The 18,612-nt window shown below is 37.6% G+C and overlaps 1 protein-coding gene across 2 annotated transcripts in view; it reads right to left on the bottom strand.

The window, feature by feature from the left end:
* Nucleotides 1-213: 213 nt before the first annotated feature.
* Nucleotides 214-18,612, bottom strand: part of LOC141442262 (uncharacterized) — a 41,292-nt gene continuing 22,893 nt past the window's right edge. The window contains exons 2-3 of one of the 2 annotated variants that reach the window (XM_074107197.1): nt 2,689-2,876; nt 214-1,648 (exon numbers count right to left, since the gene is read on the bottom strand). In XM_074107197.1, coding sequence (XP_073963298.1) covers nt 1,400-1,648; nt 2,689-2,876 — 437 coding nt within the window. In that variant the 3' untranslated portion in view covers nt 214-1,399. The remainder of the gene's footprint in view (nt 1,649-2,688; nt 2,877-18,612) is intronic. The other variant, XM_074107198.1, reaches the window with a different exon arrangement.

Below are 18,612 nucleotides of genomic sequence, written 5' to 3'. Positions count from 1 at the left end.
TATAGATTTTTTTTGCTCACATAGTTTGCTTGGGCGGCCTCTACAAATTGTATTAACCGTGTCTCTATCTAACGTTCTCATCAAAACGAGACGGTTATATGTTTGTGGCACCCTTCAAGAGTAAGTACTGTTCGAGCAAACATACTGTAATAAATACTCGTTATTTAGTCGATGATTTGCATACAACAAGAAAAAAAAAACTATCGCCATGTCTATGATTCACTTTCGTTATAATTTCTGACACTAAATAGGAAGTCGTGTTAAAAAATCTAACATCTTAACTAAAGTGAAATTAACCGAAACTTAACTATACAATAAGTTACTTAGTATGGTTAGTTAGTTAAATGTAATATTTACATTCACATTTTTGACATAAATGCTATTAGGATGCGTTTTTGCATTTGAAAAGGACTATTTGAAGTGAATATAGTCGGTTTGATTTTTTTTACAACGCAGATGTCACTGTCAAGTTGCAAAAGTTGATTGTAATTCTTATGTCTTTAATTATGTAGTAATGACAAGATACTTAGAAATGTATTTTTAATTAAAATTAAAAACATAGACAAAGGAAATTTACTTAAAATGAGTAAAATGGCGTGGCAAAGTCGTAAAAAAACTAACAAGCTGTCAACGATGTCTGTAAGGTATGAATATAAAATTAAATTAACGTAATTATCACACTTATAGAATTATTTTCTAGAATTTTTTAAATTATGACGAGTTATTTTGCATTAAATGTGAATATCAAACTCGTTTCGCGAACTAGAAAGAGGGCCATAAATAATAAATTACATTTTACACCTCCATAATTAAGTAACCGTGTGTGAAATGTACATCGTACATTCTTAATTATCTCAACAACTATTGCTCCGAGAAATGCTCATTACGTCTAATATATACACAGTTTTTTTCTATTATTAAAATAAATTAACTACTGAATTCAAACCTCATACATAAAAATTGCACTTACTGATTCTTAGAGTTCATTCAGTATACCATCAGCACAAAACAGCCAAAAAGTCCAACGTGCTTAAATCACAGACAAATGTCGACCGCAGTTCGATGTCAGAACAGCTAGCAGGGCTACTACGAAATTCTAAAATCGAAGTTCGTGCCGTTCGGTCTCTCTGACACATACTATTTAATACGAGAGCGAGAGGGACGGTACGATACGAATTCTAATTTTTGAACTTCGAAGTAGACCCTCAGATGCTTTATTGTCTACACTTGAAATCACAACCGTTTTCAACACTTCTTCTGTCACACGATATAAAGCGAGTGGTAGAAAGACATGGCGAATGCAATCGTGAACGTCGGCGTGTTAGACAATGCCATCTTCGACCCATTAGGATGGTGGTTGTTCGTTAGAAGGGTTACGCGTTGCCGCGTGATTCAACCGTCAATGCGGTTGCAAAGAGTTCAGTATGTTCATGTTGATGGCATGTTGGTGCGAGGGGGGGCCCCCGAGGAAGCTGAGTTGGGGGCGCGTGGCGGCGGCCATTGCTGCGAAAAGGGGGGGCGCTCCCCCCCCTCCGAACAGCGCGAAGGAAGGCGGCAGCAGCGGTCTCGCAGATAACCTCAGTTTCTCTATCTCGGCTTCTTGCAGCCTTTTCGCTTTCGCACGCCGATTTTGGAACCAAATTTTGACCTGGAAACAAAACGGTCAAGGTTTAACATTACGTCGTTTTACGTGTATTTATTCTGTGACTTTGACACGGAATCGTATGGTTAAGGTTAATGCTAACAGGCGTAATTCAGTTAAATACAATCGATTAACATACGTTATTGAAATTGTTTCACAGAACATGACTTCATTCGAAAAAAGTATTGGTCAGAAATAAACTACAAAAAAATAAATTTGCTAATACGCGACCTTGTGATAGCTAAACATATGCAACAAATATGTGTTCTTGCAGCTCCTCCACCTCCACACTGTAAGAACTATAAGACCACACACAAATCACAAGCCCAACTATATTTTGCAGGTGGTAGGACCTTGTGTAAGGTCTGCCCGGATTGCTATCACCATCTTGCTCGCTAATCCTGCCGTGAAGCAGCAGTGCTTGCACTGTTGTGTTTCGGTGTGGAGTGGAGAGTAAGACAGCCGGTGAAATTACTGGCACTTGAGGTATCCCATTTTAGGCCTCTAGGTTGGCAGCGCGTCTGAAATACCCCTGGTGTTGCAGATGTTTATGGGCGGTGGTGATCTCTTACCATCAGGAGACCCAATTGCTCGTTTGCCACCCAGTCGAATAAAAAATATATATATATCACCACCACCCGTGGCGCCTTTGGAACTTAACCAGAGTTCATTTCGAAAATACAACCATGCTACCAGATACCAACGAAAAAAAACTTTTCAGTTTATCAATATACTATACATGCCCAAGTATCTACCCACTTTATTTTTGTGTGTTTTTGTGTTGTTTTTTATTGCTTGATATTAATAACGGCAACTGGTAGACGCTTGAAATATTCACAGAATATTTAGTTGTATAAGCACTTTAAGAAAAAGATATTATATTAAAAGAAAATAAATATTTAAGGGGGGCTCCCAATGCTCCCATACAACAAACTTGATTTTTTGCTAATGTCTAATGTTGTATAGATAATGTCACGGAACCCTTCGTGCGCGAGTCCGACTCGAACTTTGCCGGTTTTGTTATTTTTTACATAAACTCGTCTCACCTGTGTCTCAGTCAACCTAAGCGAGGAGGAGAACTCGGCGCGCTCAGCGATGCTCAGGTACTGCTTATCCCGAAACTTCTTCTCCAGCGCCAACAGCTGCTGCGTCGTGAATGGCGTCCGGGGCTTGCGGTTGGGCTTGTGCTTGCGGAGGGCGCAGCGCACCACGGGAGGGCCAGAGGGTGGTCCTGCTGGGAGGACATACCGGCTTAGTACAGAGTAGCGACTGTCTGAGAAATTAATGGGAATGGAAACCCATTCTATTCCATTTTAGTTCTTCATTTTTGTTTTTATTAATCTGCCGTATTGTTTCTCAGGCACATCGTGATATGCCTGGCCAACTTTTAGGCATATCATGAAATGGCCCCAATTCACGATATGCCTAGGAATTTCGTGATCTGGCGGATTTTACGATCGGCCGCCAACATATAGACCAATTAATATGTTGCTGACTTATTTCAAGGAAATCGAATCTTGTTTTGCTTTACTATCTCCATTTTTAGGTAGTCATGATTTTTAAATGTCTGTATTAGAAAACAATTCCTAAAGAAAATAAAGAGAAGAAAAGCAAAAATTAGAAGTCTAAATATTTTTTTAAAATTTTCATGCGAAATTACAAAAATGTCAGAATTTAGTTCTTATGTTTGTACGGAACCCTCGGTGCGCGAGTCCGACACGAACTTGGCCGTTTTTTTTTTAATTTATTCGAGAATTGGGACAAGATTTTAAGACCTTAAATTGCATTAGGATAAGGTTGCTCCTAAGATGTTCCTAAGTTTAACTAGCGAGAAAAGGCAGTTAACCGAATTATGACCACCCAGCTTTTCCCTTTCAGCGCATGCGTGAAATTGATTGCGCAACACTAAATGTTACAGCGATTCTAACTGTCGCGAATGGAACTAACTCTCATTCTAATTTTAGTTAACTGAATAGTTGAGTATTTAAACAAAGGAATGTGGAGGAAGGTGTCTAAAAATTGTCCTGAAGTCTTTAAACAGATGATTGGGTGCGCTATAGGTCGATTCACAAGGGCTGGTACGAATTAATTGAACGAAAGTAATGACAATTTGTCATTGTGTGAGAGCCGCTCTTATAATAATAATAATAATTGATTTATTTGAATGTTCACACACTTAGTGAACTATAACAGCACGCAAAATATAGAGTTTTATAATCTAAAAAAATAATGTCAAGGTATGTCTAACAAGGATAAAAATTTCAATTGATCAAATTGTTGCATTGAGAAAATAACAAAGACTAAAATAGTAATCTTGTGTCGTAGTTAAAATTATCTTTCACAGAATAAAAACACATTTCTGTCAACCACTGTTTTAACTATTGTCTAAATGAAAAAATTGGGTCATTAGTTTGTCTCAAACGTTGCGGTAAATGATTGAATATTACCATGTCACTACACGACAGTTTCTTCCAATATTTACATAATAATCCGTTATTAAAAATACATAAAATATAATCTGCACATCATCATTTTAACGCAAACACTAACTTCATCAATGAAAAAAATATCAAAAAAAAAATTAAATATCAAATCACTTCACTCTATATGTCCCATTATTGGGTACAGGCCTTCTGTCAGAATAAGAGGGCTTGTGCTATAGTTCCGACGCAGGCCCAGTGTGGATTAGTAAATTTACACGGTGTTTACACGTTACAGCGATGTGGAACGCTGGAGTTCGGAATTCGTCGTTGGCAATAGAGAGCGCTGCTGCCCTTAGGTCAGGTCACTTAGACGAAGAGGAAGAGATAGGTCGGTCCTATTCCAAAACCGGGCACAGTACCGACACGGGTAAAGGTTAATTTATTTAACATACTAGCCGTTACCCGCGACTCCGTCCGCGAAGAATTCGGTTTTCAGTATCCCGCGGGAACTACGCAATTTTCCGGGAGAAAAACTATCCTATGTCCATCCCCGGAAACTCAAACTATCTGTAGGTAGGTGTACCGAATTTCAAATCGGTTCAGCGGTTTAGACGTGATGGAGTAACAAATAAACAAACAGACTTATTTTTTTTTTATATTAGTTTATAGTTTTTTATTAATTATATTAGTGGGAAGTGGGATGTCAAATAAGTATATAAGTACTGTAGTTAAACATGATGTTTCTTAACTCAATCACGCAATTGGGATGCACCAAAAAAAATAAGCTATAGTTTTTTATTTTATTTTTGGAAAGAAGGGTATTTTAAGATACCGTTTCATTGATTTTGAATTTGGATGAGTATTTAATTTTTTATATTTTTTTTATGAAATACGCTGGATGACGTCACAGTGAGACAGCCACGTTCCATTGCCTAGAAAAATTCAGGTCGTACAGTCACCAGCACCAATATCTGACACAACAAGCGTGCATAAATATCTGATACGACTCTATTTTTCTAGGGCCGGAAGGACGTGTCAGATATTTTTGCACGCTCCGCTGTGGCAGATATTAATACAATTTGACAATAATTCAAGCACTTAAATGAACCATGACAAATAGTTTTATTTATTTCTCTTCTTTTAGCTTCGATTATTCCTATGTTTGTTTAATGGTGTAATAGTAAATAGATATTTTTTATTAAAATCTTATATTTAAAATACATTGGAAATACTCGTATACATTTCGGACTTTACGATAAATTATTAAAGTTCTCTTTTGTCACTTTGCAATTACTTATAAGCAGGACAGCAACATTTCAAACTGTCAAATTTCTGAAGAGTGTAGACCTGCTTTATAACTGCCTTTGTGACGGGACACTGCAGAGGTCAAATGAGGGTCATTACTTCAATTTTGTTTATTTAATTCACTTTATCACATTTTTGGAATCGGATTTATGAAAACGCTTCACAAACCCTATTTCTCCAAATGGTTTTCGATTTATTATATGTTGTCAAAAATTGGGACATCCCAATTACCTCACTGTATAATTAATTACAATTGTTTCAGTTGACCTTTATTAATTCTTGTTGTAGTGTAACTCTAAGTAAATCCTACGTCAATACATATCATACATATAAAAGACTTATTTGCATTTGACAATGAAACGTTGTACTGTACCTACTCTTAAGTAGGTACAAAGTTTTTGAAAGAGTTGGAATGCTTATAGACTAAACCAATAGTAGGTACAGTCAGCATCAAAAGTAGCGGATCAGTTTTGACTTTGTCGTATTAGCACATAATTTGTCAAATTTGTATGGTGTTATGTACCTACCTAAGCTGCTGTAAAACGAAAAAGCACAAAAGTATGCAGCTACTTTTGCTGTTGACCGTATTACAGAATTATCATTAATACATGCTTTTTTTACCCGACTGCTCGAAGGAGGTGTGCATGTATGTATGTGTTAATATTTCTTTGATCCTATCTGCTGCCTAAACGGCTGGACAAATTTCAACATATATGTGTCATTAGATTTGAAATAATTGTCGGAGTGACATAGTTTTTTTTTTATTCGACTGGATGGTAAACGAGCAAGTTGGTCTCCTGATGGTAATAGATCACCACCGCCCATAGACACCTGCAACATATGCAATGCAATGATATGCTGAGCCGGGACCTTTTTATAGCGGCAACATTTCCTATTGTTATTTTTACTTATTATGTGTCATTGCTGTTATAAATAAATTATTTTCTTTCTTTCTTTCTTTCAACACCAGGGAGATTGCAGATGCGTTGCCAACCTAGAGGCCTAAGATGGGATACCTCAAGTGCCAGTAATTTCACCGGCTGTCTTACTCTCCACGCCGAACTGCTGCTTCACGGCAGGATTAGCGAGCAAGGTATAATTTTTCAAAATTACGTCCGCAAAAAAAGGCGGAGGAATTAAAAAATATAATTTTGTATTGTAAGAATATGAGTATCAAATGAAAGCTAATAATTAGCCCATTTTAAACATGTAATAAAACTTTTAAGTTACCTATCATTTTCATAGAAATATCGAAAAGACTGAAGTAAAAGAATAAAAAGAAAACTCAATTGCTTTAAAAAACTAAAACGAAGAAAATAATTCTAGCTGTCTAGAACTCTGTTAAGTAACATAAAGTTCAACAGTTGGGATCCACATCTACTGCAGGTACTGTCCACCCACCGTACTGGCAATTTTCGAGCCAGTCACAATTTTAAATGGATCCCAATTGCAGAAGTTTAGAACAGAACAGTATTAACAGAGTTCTAGTCTAGTACGTTTTATGTAGTTTTTTAAGGCAGTCGGTTTTTTTTTTAAATTTATTATTTTTGTTCACTTACATTGTCTTCCAAATTGCAATGCCATTCAAATTCAAGTCAAATCCGATCAGTAGAAATGTGATTTGCAGAATTTTAATACTTGCATAAATAAAACTTAGGTAATTACGTACGTACATTGTTATCAAATATAACAAAACCGTGTCGGATTTTGCACGACACCTCAGCGTGTCGAATAATGATTATCCTAATAAGGATATTATCCATATCCTAATGTCGAATACGACACAAAAAAAAAACAATCGAAATCAATGTCATTTGCCGTTCCGTAGTTTAATTAACAAACAAACCATTGTTAACGTAATTTGTAATTAAAATGACAGGACTTTACATCGTAATACGTTGATCTTTTTGAACTGAAATTTAATTTGAGATTTAATTTAGACTGTTGTCGTGGATACTGCAAACGTAAGTAAATAGGTACTAATACTAGTGATGTGCCAACTCGGGAAAAACAAAACTCAATTTAACTCGAGTTAAAATTCACGTAACTCGGGTTGAACTCGAGTTACGCAACTCGAGTTAACTGGATGAAACAGAGAGATTTTTCAAAGTTTTTACCAATTTTTTCCCTCACATTCGCACTAATAGGTAAAAAAAAATTGAGCAGACAAACAAATTATATTTTTATGTTTTTTTTTATATTATTTATTTATAATGTATTGGGAGAGTTATACTAGCTAAAGTAAAAAGGAAATTATTGTTTGAGATCCAAACATTTATTTATATATTATTGACTCGAGTTGGAGAGAACAAGTTAGTAACTCGAGTCGACCATCAGTAACTAATAGGTACTAATAGGTATAATGTTTTTCCATCGTGTTTTGTCGAATAAGTGCGTATTCATCTTGCTTCCTCAATAAACTTCAGTAAACTTCAGTAAGCTAGTTGAGATAGCAAGATAAATTACCAAGAGTGATATCTATTTGGCATATATTTAGGGTTCCGCACCCAAAGGGTGCCAACGGGACCCTATTACTGAGACTCCGCTGTCTGTCTGTCTGTCCGTCCATCTGTCACAGGGCTCTATCTCTTAAGTTAGACACTTGAAATATTTACAGATTATGTATTACTGTGGCCGCTATAACAACAAATACTAAAAATAAAATAAAGTTACAAATTAAAGGGGGTCGTCATACAAGAAACGTGTTTTTTTAGCTTTTTTTGGTTAACGGGTAGCTATGTCGTTTGAATATTTACCTTTAAGTTTGCGATTTTAATGATGTTTTATAAAAGCTTCGATAATATAATATAGTGACTGTCTGATTGTGTGGTTTATTCATTTTTGTGCAAAATTAATAAAGCAATTTATGAACCACAAACCTCAATGAAGCCAACTTTGATAAAGCGCTCGCCAAATCCACACCGTACTAATCACTATGTTTACCTATTGTTTTTTAAGAAAAACTTTTACTGAACTGTTTACGGAACCCTTCATGTACGAGTCCGACTCGCACTTGACCATTTTTTTTTGTTATTGTTCAAAGAAACCGCCACAGTGACACTGTACGATCATTAAAATTGTTGCCAGTGTAAGAAATAAGCTCCAATGAAATTCCGCAACATGGCGAATAGTCATATACTTAATATTTCTGGTCAGGCTTTACAATGAAAGTACTGTAACAATCAATTCAAAAACCTTATGATACGTAAATTACTTTGTGGAAGAATTAAAGGGCAATGAACGCGGTCCTTATTGTCCCGTAGTTAATCTGTATGTTAATATTCCAATTTCCTTTCGGTAATGTTTGAATATCATGAATATCTGACCTTTATTATTGCAACTGTGCCCTATATTAACACACAAAACGTTGAGGCAGGCTTTGGTACACTACGAAATTGTAAGAATCCAATTGTAAAACAAATTGAGTTTTTTTTTATATCTTAAGAAAATATAAAACAAACATTAACTGGTGTACATATAACAAATGAAAATACGTATCATACGGTCACGAAAAGGTCCCAAATCAGCCCCATTTGCAGGTGGTAGGACCTGGTGCAAGGTCCGCCCGGATTGCTACCTCCTATTGCATAAATTTGAATAAGATTTAAGTATATTCTTGTTTTGTTTTTAATTATTATTATTGAATTGAATTCTAATTTGACATTTTAAATTTATTTTTTATTCTTGCTGACAATTTATTGTAATAGGATTTTTTTTGTATACATTTGACGATCCTTTTGTGAATTTCTTGTAATTAACTGACATATGTTTATAATATATTTTTTCAAAAGGTAATAAATAAATCTAATCTAATCTAATCCTGCCGTGAAGCAGCAGTGCTTGCACTGTTGTGTTTCGGCGTGGAGAGTAAGACAGCCGGTGAAATTACTGGCACTTGAGAATCCCATCTTAGGCCTCTAGGTTGGCAACGCATTTGCAATACCCCTGATGTTGCAGATGTTTATGGGCGGTGGTGATCTCCTACCATCAGGAGACCCACTTGCTCGTTTGCCGTCCAGTCGAATAAAAAAAAACCATATACCCGCAGATTAATGACTATCTTTTGTTTCAATCAGTTCGTGCCTTTAATTTTTTATCTAGATATCCTTGTATTTCGACTCCTGATCATCGATCAAAAATCATCGCGCTTATTACCACAGTATTGATCTAGTGAAAAAATATTGCCATCGCATTTTGTCGTATAAGTTCGTATTTATCTTGCTTTCTCAATAAGGTTTAGTAAACTTTAGTATTAAATGATATTGTAACGGATAACTCACGTCTTAAACCGAGTTTAGCTCGACATGTTTCGGGATATTTCGTAGCCCTTCTTCTCAGGAGCACGCGACTCGGCGGCTGCCGCAACACGCACATTACGCGCCACAGCTCTGCTGCTTAGTGTGCGAGTTGCGGCAGCCACCGAGTCGTGTGCTCCCGAGAAGAAGGGCTACGAAATAGCCCGAAACATGTCTAGCTAAACTCAGTTTAAGACGTGAGTTATTCGTTACAATATCATTTAATATGAGTGAGCCTCACGGTAGTTTCATGTTCAAAACTTCAGTAAGCTAGTTTGAGAAAGCAATCTCACTTTCTCAATTTTTCCGATAAAATACGATGGCAAAACATTATTCACTACATGTGCATTTAACAGAGTTGGGCGTTGTTTAAAAAATGTAATATCTAGTTAATTATTTTAAATAATTTTTCATTCATTTCATTTCAAAACTAATTTGAAAATTATGTATTCGAAGCTGTAAGCTAGTTGCATTAGCTGAGCCGCCAGTCGCCAGTCTAAGTTAGTTCAAGTTGATGCAAATCATGAAAAACATGGTGTATAATTGTAGTACACATACAGTAGGTACCGTAATGATACCCGAGCATTATACACAATAGCCTCACCCAAATAAGTCGATATGCATTGCCATGCATTGCTTATTCGGTATCAAACAATATTATCCGGAATCTGGGGTGTGGTACTTAAAGGAGCTCAATATCAGGGCGACATCTAGGTAATCTTTATCACCCCCATTGTTAAAGTGAAGTGATTAAGGAACACTCGAAGGAATCGATTCCTGAAAGTTTCCCGAATGAAAATGATCATGATCAGAGCCCGGAATTTTCGCGGCATTTTTGATCTGTCATAGTGACTTCTCACTTATCGACTCTACCTAATATAATATTATAGTAACTGGGCGACCGAGCTTTGCTCGGGCTAAAACTCAATAATAAGCATTTTCCCAGATATGAGACCAAGCTAGATCGATTTGTCATTCCCGAAAACCCCATATACCAAATTTCATTGGAATCGTTGGAGCCGAACCGAACCCCGGAATTGCTCGTTTAAAGGCATTAGATGATGAATAAATGAAAAGGAAGATATTGGAAAGAAAGAAAAGAAAGCAAGAGATATTTATTTTGGTTCCGTTAGTACCGCCACCTTACAGTAATAAGACTAAAACACAAAAACTAACAATAAAACTAAGTTACGTGGTGATACGACAGGACACCAAAAAGGGCCTCCACTCAGCTGTTGTCGCATGTTATATGCCATAACGATGGTTTTCTGTGGAGCCCAAATGTGTTTGAGCTATGAGCATGAGCTAATTCCTTTGCCCTAGTCGAAAGGCGAAAAAAAATGAACATTAATTTCAAGGAAGCTACTTAGAAAACTATAAGTGAACCTAAATGGCGTCAAGATTTTATGAAATAGCTTTATGTTTCCTCAGCGTAATCTTTGCACGTAAATATGAAAATGTGGTAAGAATTTATTGGCTATCTATGGTAAAACCTACTGTGATTGTCATGCTAGTAACGATTTTACTGGAATAATGTAAACAGGGCCCATGACAGACAAATCCTATTCAATATTTCGTCATCGTCTCGGCCCATACCTACTTATGCATCCCACTTGAACTTCACACACACCATTGTATTTCTGCTCAGTTTACGCAGTTTTCTCACGAAGTTTTCCTTCATCAAAAAGGTCATGGTAAATATCAAGCGTAAATTACGACCAACTCTGACGTGCGAGCCTGGCTTCGAACCCAAGACCCTCTGCTTGAGAAACCACACTACAAAGGTAAACATTTTCGCGTGCATTCGTTTTATTATTATTGTAGCTTTTTTTCCCAACATTTTTATACTTAGTAGTTTAATTTTATAATTTTATAGATAGGTAGTTTCGGTGTCGGCTTCCAGCTTTCTCTACTCTTCCCTTATTGTAGCTGTTCTCTGCCATAATGGGCCTGCTACTTTTTTATTTTCGTCAGACCATCGTTTTCTTTGCCTTCCTATTTCTCTTTTTGTCTGGAATCTAGGAGTCCATTCTGTTATATCCTTTGTCCATTTATTTTTATTATCTCTGAGCATATGTCCTACCCACTGCCACTTGAGCTTTTTTGTTTTGGTCACAACAACTTTTATTTTCGTTATGTGCCTTATGCCCGTAGCTCATTTTCTGCTTCTCTTTATGTAACCCAGCGTGCTTTTCTCCATGGCTCTTGCATGGCGTGCATTCGAACTTAATTGTAAATCAATAAAAGTTTATTTAAATACACACCGTCCCTTTCCCATCGCTGGGTCCTACACAAACCCACAGCTTAAACATTATGCAGCCAAAGATTACAAACAAGCCAATTAAGCCGACATTGACAACTAAATCTTATTAAAGCCCGAACCGCGGCATAATTGGTCACCATTACACAAATGCTCTATGGTCTGTCTTTTCAAAATGGCGGCGTAAAAATAAATACAGAGATGGATATTATATCTTCATTAGTGCGGAGCGCGCATTGATATGTCCGCAGGTGGGGCCATTGAAATTGTTGTATTTTATCACGCACTGAAAGGAGAATCTTTATTGGATTGTCTAGCTAGTGGAAGGTCGCGCGTTGTGTACAGTGTTCCGTAGCATATAATTATTTGTGTGTGTGCTTTAGAATTATTTTGAAAATTGGGCCGTTTTCACGAGTGTTCATATTGTGACATTTTCAGGATTAACTTGAACATTCTCTTGTAGTGAGCATGCTAGCGAATGTTGCATTACACCTCATTTACACAATCGTGTTCGCCGTTCGCGACAAACATTCGTATACGAGTGACGTCGCGAATTGTACTGTCACACATTCGCGGGATGAATTATTTTGTCATTTGCACACGAACATGGAGGACGTAATAGTGCCAGCATGTGCGCTACCTCTATTGAGTTTATACAATTATTTAGATATCCTGCGTAAAAAAAGTAGGAAAAAACCGTCGACGCAAACAATGGACACGTCCTGTTGGGCCAGGCACTAGCAGTCAACTGAATGCAGGCGAATGTGTAAACAGCAAGTTCGTGTTCGCCATTCGTGCCCTTTGTAACAACGAACACGCATATGTAAACAGTGCTCGCTATTCGCTTCCCGATTCGCGCGCTCGCGTTGGGAGCAGTTTTTCGGACGTGAATCAAAGGGCACGAATGGCGAACATAAACTTACTGTTTACACATTCGCCTGCATTCAGTTGACAGCTAGCGCCGTAGCGCCTGACCCAAAAGGACGTGTAAACATAATGCGAGTGGAGTGAAGTGCGAATTTTAGAATTAGTTAGTTAAAGAATTAATTTTATAAACTCAATAGATGTAGCTGCCATGTTCGACTGTCAAAATAATTCACCCCGCGAATGTGTGATCAGTAGTTCGCGACGTTACTCGTATACAAAAGTTTGTCGCGAATGGCGCACGCGATTGCAGCACCTTTTTGCAGGTGGTAGGACCTCGTGCAAGGTCCGCCCGGATTGCTACCACCATCTTACTCGCTAATCCTGCCGTGAACTTGCACTGTTGTGTTTCGTCGTGGAGAGTAAGACAGCCGGTGAAATTACTGGCACTTGAGGTATCCCATCTTAGGCCTCTAGGTTGGCAACGCATCTGAAATACCCCTGGTGTTGCAGATGTTTATGGGCGGTGGTGATCTCTTACCATCAGGAGACCCACTTGCTCGTTTGCCATCCAGTCGAATAAAAAAAAAACCTTTTGACGGATGCGAACGCAAGGAAATTTAGTCACAGTTATATCAGGTAATATTCTAGATGAGAAGTGGCTCGTCTCCAGAAGTGAGATCAATAGAACTGAATTAAAATTTACGGCAAACGTTCGTGTTTTGGTGTAATTAGGCTACGCCGTGCAGTTAACAAGTAATTGCGATCTCCGGTCATTTTCCGCTAATTATCATCACAGATTCGCGCTCCACTAGCTCGCACCTAGAGATCGGCTTAACACATTACATTAACACATTACAGAATAGAATAGAATTTTTCAGAAACTTACGGGTTTATTATTAAAATAAACCTTACCTTACCTAAAGCAATATATGGATAATCATTAGACGATCAAAATAAATCTACTACTTTTTAGGGTTCCGGAGCCAAAATGGCAAAAACGGAACCCTTATAGTTTCGCCATGTCTGTCTGTCTGTTTGTCTGTCCGTCCGCGGCTTTGCTCAGGGACTATCAATGCTAGAAAGCTGTAATTTTGCACGGATATATAAATAAACTATGCCGACAAAATGGTACAATCAAAAATTAAAAAAAAATTACGGTACCTCCCATAGACGTAAAGTGGGGGTGATTTTTTTTTCTCATCCAACCCTATATTGTGGGATATCGTTGGATAGGTGTTTTTAAAACATTAGGGGGTTGCTAAAATGATTTTTCGATTCAGTGATATGTTTGCGAAATATTCAACTTTAAAGTGCAAATTTTCATTTAAATCGAGCGTCCCCCGCCTCTAAAATCTAAACCGGTGGGTGGAAAAATTTGAAAAAAATCAGGATGGTAGTAAGTATATCAAACTTTTAAGGAAAACTATAACGGCTAAGTTTGCTAGAAATTATTAGTACTTTATGAGTAAATAGCAGCCTAAGGTATAAAATATGCCTAAACTTGGAAGATTTCGTATAAAATAAGAAATCCTTTGAAAAATATTACTTAATTTTTTCGTAATGGCTACGGAACCCTATTTTGGGCGTGTCCGACACGCTCTTGGCCGGTTTTTAACGTTGTATTAAGTAGGCAGACGAGCTCGCAACTTATCTTATGAGCGCTTCTCGCCAATGAACGTAACAGTTTGGCCAGTAACACTAAATGTAATGCATGTATATTTATTTTTAAGCAAAATAAACAAATAAAAAATTTGATAAAAACTAAGGTCTGGACATGTGGCAACCAAACAGATGTCCTACGCGGTGCCTACACCGAGGACTGAAGTCCCTCTATGCTAGTAAACAACAGTGCGAATACTATTTGGTAGAAGGTTGACGGGTAAGACGGTAATAGGTATCTAGACGGACTCTGCACGAAGTTATCATCGGCGAATTAATAGTTTCGCCGAAAATGATATTACTTATTCCAAATACCTGTTATGCATTTCGTCCATTGTTATTTTTAAACTTTATCTTGACACGTTTCCCAATTAAGAATGAATCCTGTTTGGTTATAATGTCCATGTAAGTCGTAAGGACTACGATACAAATGAAAAACCCGGAGGCAGCCGTAAAGACGGCTGAAAAAAATATGATCAGAATATATTAATAACAATTTATAGCACGGTTATTGTTTGTTAATCAATGGTTAAAATGCCGGAGTTTACGACCGGACTCTGAAGATAATTAAGACATAAAAATGTTCTCGGAATGGCTACCAAATGAAATCACATTTAAATGAAACTAAAGAACAATTACCCTCGAGTATAAACGACGCGTTTATATTTAACGACACTCAATGTTGTTGGCAGTTTTTTTTAATGAAAGATAGTGTCGAAAACAAGTAGTTTTTAACCATGGGTACAATTAAGGCTGAGATCAAACGAGCGTAATTTTCTGAGTTGCGAATTGTGCAAACTGAGCCACGTAATTCGGTTTCATAGGAAAGTTTTATTTAGCGTCGTTGTGTAGGAACAATCATGGCTTTTGTATCAAATCAAATGCAAAATAAATTTAGCGATTCATTTTATGCGACGCACGAAATTGCGCTCGTTTATCCTAGCCTAACCCCGGTCCTTTGAAACCGGTGTAATTGGCATTCGGCGTTGCAAAAAGTCGCACCACTAGATACCTAAGTGATTGAAATGCGATGCGTCTCATGTTACTATTTGGGGCGCTACGTCATTCTAATTATAAGTTTAATATGTATTTAAGTGGTATTTATTTATATCTTCTTCTTCTCGTGTCGATGGCTTCACTCGTTTAAAGTATCCGCGACCAGAAAGTAGCGGTGTTATTGCCTTGTCCGTTGCATCTCGGAGGTCTCGCCCAGTACAGGTGGACGGACATGCTGGGCAGGACATCAAATGCGACATGCTCTGGGAAGCCGTCCACAGCCACACTGGGTGTTTGGGTTTTTCAGGAAGCCCCACTTTGCAAGGTTTTCCTACACCGGCCAACCTGAGTCCGAAGTCTATTAAGGGATTTCCAGGTTGACCATGGTTGTTTGGCCCCAGCTGGTAATGACTCCGCAGGATTTATTTATATAATATATAGGTATGTTTATCCGTTGCCTAGTATTTAATACCTACAACCTTAGTAAAGAAAAGAAACAAAATACAATTGACAAACTTTGAGACACTTGTATAAATTTAAACTTTAGGGTTTAACTGGCCATCTTATATAAGTTTTACTTCCTATAGTGTCTGACACATTATACGTCAGCTGCATTTGAACTTCTGAGCCATCACCAAATGCGTAAACCTGTAAGCGGCCAGTTGCGCACCGCGGAGGTTTGCCAGGTTTGCCATGTTACAAACCTAACAGTAAATTATACAAAGTTTTAGCTGCGGCTGTGATCGCGCAGCCGAATCAAATCATTCGTTCTTTAAAACGCCCGCCATGTTTTCCTAAACGCGAACGCAGAATTTCACAATTTGTCCGCTTTTTGCGCTCGTCAGTGAGTGGCATTCAGCTGGCTGGCAGCACTGCCTTAAATGGCAACCCGCTCGTCGCGGGCTCGCTTTAAGAGTATCTGACAAATGTGTAATTATTTATTTAATATCGCTGCGTTCAAGTTTGGGCACAATTCGCATGCCGCGAGCTTGCGCGGATGTGAAAATGTGAACGCATTAAAGATGGTGACGGGGTGAACTAGTTCGATCTAAACTTTTTTTTTCCAATCATAATGACGAAGTTCAGCCAGTGCTAGCTGTTAGAAGTTAGAAGAACTGTTACAATTTTAATGTTTATTTAGATTAAAATATAATTACATGTATAACAATAAGCATTAAATTAATAAAACTTAAAGTACTTACATAAAATTAAATAAAACCTAAAACTAAAACAAATTACTTAAAGAGTACCCCTTCGGCAAGGTCCCGAAGATGCTGGCAGCGTTTTCTCTTAGAATAGCCAAGCTAATTCTTTGTCTGAGGAGCTGCCAGCTCTTCGGTTCCCTGTGACGTCTACTAACCTAATCGAAATTTCTTTAAAAAGTTTTAAAGACTGTTACAATTATGTGCACTTTCAGTGAACAGTTTGAAAAATACACTAGATAAACACTTAAAAAAAAACTAAAAACAAAAGTTATACGCACATCAGCTCTAAGAGCTGCTAGTGCATTATTTGAATAAAAATAATATAATGAAATGAGAAGATACGTAGAAGAACAAGGGTCACCGACATAGCCAAGCGAATTAGCTCGTTGAAGTGGCAATGGGCAGGCCGTAGCATGGAGAACCGATGGCCGTTGGGGCCGGAAAGTTCTCGAGGGGAGACCGCGGATTGGCAAGCGCAGCGTAGGACGTCCACCAACGAGATGGACGGATGACCTGGTTAAAGCCGCGGGTTCACGATGGATGCAGGCCGCAGCCAACCGAAGCGACTGGAGGTCTATGGGGGAGGCCTATGTCCAACAATGGACGTCCTACGGCTGAGATGATGATGATGAATAATAAGGGCCGCTGACACGGTCAAGGGTTAAAAAATAACGTATCTGTCCGTTTGTCTGTACCGATTAAGTTGAAATTTTGTACCTATACACGTATTTAAGTCGGTGATCCAAAGACGAACGCGTAGTGAAAATAAATGAGTTTTAACCATAGAGGGGAGGTTTAAAACTTTTGGGGATAAATTACAAAGTTATAGAAAAATTATTTATTAACTTACTGAAAAAACTAGGAAAAAAAATACTATTTCCCCCAGTTACATTTAAATGCTTTGATTACGTATAAGATAAACTAAGTCGTTCGCATATCCTGATAAATACCATTAATTAATGTCTTATATTACAAGAATTTACTACGTAAGCTTTCAATATGCAGTTAGAAGCCGGCTTAGTTAATTAATTAATTAAACGTCGACGACTATTTTAACAAGGCCTCTTTTACCCGACTGCGAAGAAGGAGGGTTATGTGTTTGACGCGTATGTACGTATGTATGTATGTCTATTCCTATGTCCACTCGTAACTACTCAACGGCTGAACCGATTTTGATAAATGATACGTCATTGGATTCGTCTTAATGACGCGAGTGACACTGGGTACATTAAATTCTTGAAAAATCAAAATGGCGGATTTTTTGCGCCAAATTGTAAGTTTTCAGAAAATGTTTTTTATTCATACCTATCGAGTGGGGTATCAAATGAAAGCTAATAATTAGCCCATTCTAAATATATAGGTTATAATCGTTTTCATGTAACATTTTCACAGAAAAGTGTGAAATAAAACAATAAATTAAAAAAATCAAAAAACCCGACTGCCTTAGAAAATACTAAAAAGAAGAAAACAAGTCTAGTGGGCTAGAACTTTGTTAAGTAGCTAACTTAAAGTTCAACAGTTGGGACCCATTTAAATCGTGACGCTCAAAAATTCTTACCTAATGGGTCCCTAAGCTAAGGCTAAGACTTGTTTTCTTCTTTTTAGTATTTTTTAAGACAATCGGGTTTTTGATTTTTTAAATTTATTGTTTTTTCACTCAGGAAGTTGGGTAGAGCTAGATAGAGCAAGAGCGGTCGCTCTAGGCGCTAAATAGCTAGGGGCGCCATTTTACAGTTTCCAATGCAAAATAAAATTAGGATGCCGCTTTTGAGCGGCGCGGAAGCGGTTTAGACAATCTCGCTCTACCTTTACACTCTCTATTTACTCTCTCTCTCTCTCTCTTTTGACATGCGCGGAAGCGGTGTAGACCATCTCGCTCTACCTTTACACTCTCTATTTACTCTCTCTCTCTCTCTCTCTCTCTCTCTCTCTCTCTTTTGACATGCGCGGAAGCGGTGTA

The sequence above is a fragment of the Choristoneura fumiferana genome, chromosome 25, assembly GCF_025370935.1.
Source record: "Choristoneura fumiferana chromosome 25, NRCan_CFum_1, whole genome shotgun sequence".
NCBI lineage: Eukaryota > Metazoa > Arthropoda > Insecta > Lepidoptera > Tortricidae > Choristoneura > Choristoneura fumiferana.
This window is presented reverse-complemented; position numbering and strand designations above follow the sequence as displayed.